Source organism: Brassica napus, unplaced genomic scaffold (assembly GCF_020379485.1).
Source record: "Brassica napus cultivar Da-Ae unplaced genomic scaffold, Da-Ae ScsIHWf_790;HRSCAF=1133, whole genome shotgun sequence".
Lineage (NCBI taxonomy): Eukaryota > Viridiplantae > Streptophyta > Magnoliopsida > Brassicales > Brassicaceae > Brassica > Brassica napus.
Genome location: NW_026016837.1, coordinates 58,955 through 61,641, shown reverse-complemented (window position 1 = coordinate 61,641; position 2,687 = coordinate 58,955). Strand labels below are relative to the sequence as shown.

Sequence of the window (2,687 nt, the reverse complement as noted above, 5' to 3'; positions counted from 1 at the left end):
GTGAAAAAAAAAGATAGGTTTAGCAAATATTGCTAATGCATATTCGGATAGGGACCACAATTAAGTGTTGAGGTATGAATCGACGATTATATATATGCAAACATAAGGTTTGTGTTGAAGCATACGTGAAGCCTTAGGTTGACACGGTAGTTGAAACTAATTTTTGTCAGAAAAACTTGTTTTGAAGGTATGGGGTGTACACAATCTGGCTAACATTGAACCTGGTAAAATAAATAGTTCATTTATGTTTGCCTCCATAACACTTCATCTACTGAAGTTAGAGATCATGAAACAAGCAAGTGAAGATGACAGGTAAATTTTAATAATTTCCTTTTTAGCTACATTTATGAATTATGAAACTGACTAGGAGCATTGAGCATGATCACGCCAAGAGCCAAAAGTTCTTGTGGGTCTTGGTGTTTAGAACATACCCTCCATTTTGACCTTTCTTCTGCACACCAACACATGTGCATTTGCTATTCTCGATTAGATATTCCGCTGTGTCTACTCCTTTTGACCCTCTTAGAGACCCTCCAGGTCGCCTAGATCTGTCATAGAAAACCATTCTCATATAATTCTATGCTTAAAGAAATTCAGACTTGGAAACTTCAAAATGTTTTTTTTTCTGTTTCTCTAAAACAAATATAAGTACAGTGGGTCATTTTCTCTTTAGCTTGGGGGCTCTTGTTTTACGTTTCGTAAATATTTCATGATTTATGATTCTTCTTAATTGGATTATCTCAAGAAAAAGAGAGAGAGCATACCCTAGAAGGGAGGATGAGATTGTCCTCCGCTGACCAATGATTATAACATCAACCCCAAGTTTCTCTCCGTGAAGAAGAATAGCTGCAGCTTTGATGCCTTCCATGGTTATACACTCGGTGTGCACAGGCACCTTTGGCTGAGCGACTTCACATATACGTCTCATCTGTTCAAGAAAATTTCCTTCTCCCTGACCAATTTCTGAGGCCAAAGATGAAGCCGAGTTTGCTGTGCTAGGATTAAAATTAGCAGCTCCTGGTGAGGACCCGCTGGTGTTTGAGGAGGAGCTGGAGCTTGGTAATCTCAAAAAACTGGAGAAAGCATTTTTCCATGAGCCACCATTGTTTTCAACATGGACGAGGATAAGCTCATCTTGCTCAAGCACGGCATGTGAAAGAGCGTATTGAAGAGCAGCTGCGGATTCACGGGTTGGGTCGGCAATCACCATGATTCTTCGAGATTGTGGTGTTGAAGATGATCCTCTGCGACTGTCTTCCATGTCCTTTGCCTCTTCTACCTTCTTATTCTTTTTCCCTTGGCCTATAGCATCACCATTTTTTATGCCATTTTCACGATTTTTTCTTGTTGCAAAATTGTTTCTTTTGGTCAAGAGAAATTTAGGGAACTCACGTTTTGTTTATCTCTGAAAAACAGTTAGGAAGGACTAAAGACAATGGTTTTTGTGTGTGTTTCTTTCTCAGGCTTGCTATGTTTAGAAATAGGTAAGAAAAAGAAAGAGAAAGAGAAAGAGAAAAAGAATGAGAAAAAGATAATTGTGGTTGTGGTTGTGATAGTTAGTGTTGCTATATTTGTGTACTACGTCACCTTTTCGTTGGTTAATTTTAGGCATTACCAACATCTAACACAAAAACACATCCAAATCTCCCAACTATTTCATTTTCCTTTATTGGTTTTGCCTTGTTTCTATACTAAAAATTATCATGCGCCAAATTTCCAAATTGTGGGAACATCAAAATGGAAGCTAATGCATTTTCGGAAGAACTTGGTTTAAGAGAAAACTTGAAATTCATGGAAAAAATCCGCCCTCCATTTGATAACATTTATGAAACTAGAAAGATTATGGCTCTGTAGAGCTTTATTGAAAGACTAATAGCTGATAGAGTTCTATTGAATGACTAATAAACTAAAGAGAGGAAGACAATTAACTTGTCTGCAAGAGTCAAAAAACACAGTTGTATTTAATTTAAAATGAGAAAGGGAGATGCTTCAACTGTGCAGCCAAAGTTACAAAGCTAAACACATAACATCACTATCAGTACTTATTTATATGAAGCTACTTAGTAAGGAGAACCCTAAACACATGGGCTTAAAAAATTATACTGGGCTTGATGACTTTGCTTTGGGCTTGTCTCTAGTACTCCCTCGCAAACTTGGAATCGGGTGAAAGCAAGAGGCCAAGTTTGAACCCCAAATGCATATGGCTTGGTGGAATGAGTGGTGGAAGCATGATCTCATGGAGCTATAGGTGTAATCTTCAATTCACCATGTATAAGAGATTGTTTGGTCATGAGTATCGCATGGCTTCACTTATAGGTTTCTCTTGAACTTGGAGAGCTTAGTCGATCTCACTCAGAGGTACATTGTGACCTTTCTTTCTCACAAAGAATCCTGGTTCTTTATGACCCCTGTAACTCATCAAATTTGTCTGATAACAAAAGGGACTTTTCCACATCAACTTTGATCATATCCAGTATCTATCTTCCATCCAATAACCAATTAGAATCTTCATAGACCTTCTGCTCTTCATTTTGGCAGTTTGTCTGCACTCATCATGTTCATAAAACCCAGAAGAAACTTTTTTCTAAAATGACCGTTAGCTAACCCAAACTAGGATAAGTCATCGCAGCTTCTTAATTCCAGACCAATACAGCGAACCAGCATTGTCCTATCACGCTATGACTACA

General features: G+C 38.0%; 1 protein-coding gene across 1 annotated transcript; it reads right to left on the bottom strand.

The window, feature by feature from the left end:
- Window positions 1-204: 204 nt before the first annotated feature.
- On the bottom strand, window positions 205-2,478 carry BNAA05G35570D. The gene is made up of 2 exons (XM_013825485.3): window positions 765-2,478; window positions 205-548 (listed from the first exon to the last, which is right to left on the bottom strand). Exons 1-2 carry the CDS (start codon window positions 1,259-1,261, stop codon window positions 383-385), a joined length of 663 nt encoding a protein of 220 aa, XP_013680939.1. The 5' UTR covers window positions 1,262-2,478; the 3' UTR covers window positions 205-382.
- Window positions 2,479-2,687: the final 209 nt, after the last annotated feature.

What these genes read in the sequence shown, in the direction of transcription:
- BNAA05G35570D (XM_013825485.3), bottom strand. Translation starts at nt 1,261, where the DNA reads ATGGAAGACAGTCGCAGAGGATCATCTTCAACACCACAATCTCGAAGA. An exon ending in ATCTCATCCTCCCTTCTAGG is followed by an intron (nt 549 to 764) that starts GTATGCTCTCTC and finishes TTTCTATGACAG; the next exon opens with ATCTAGGCGACCTGGAGGGT.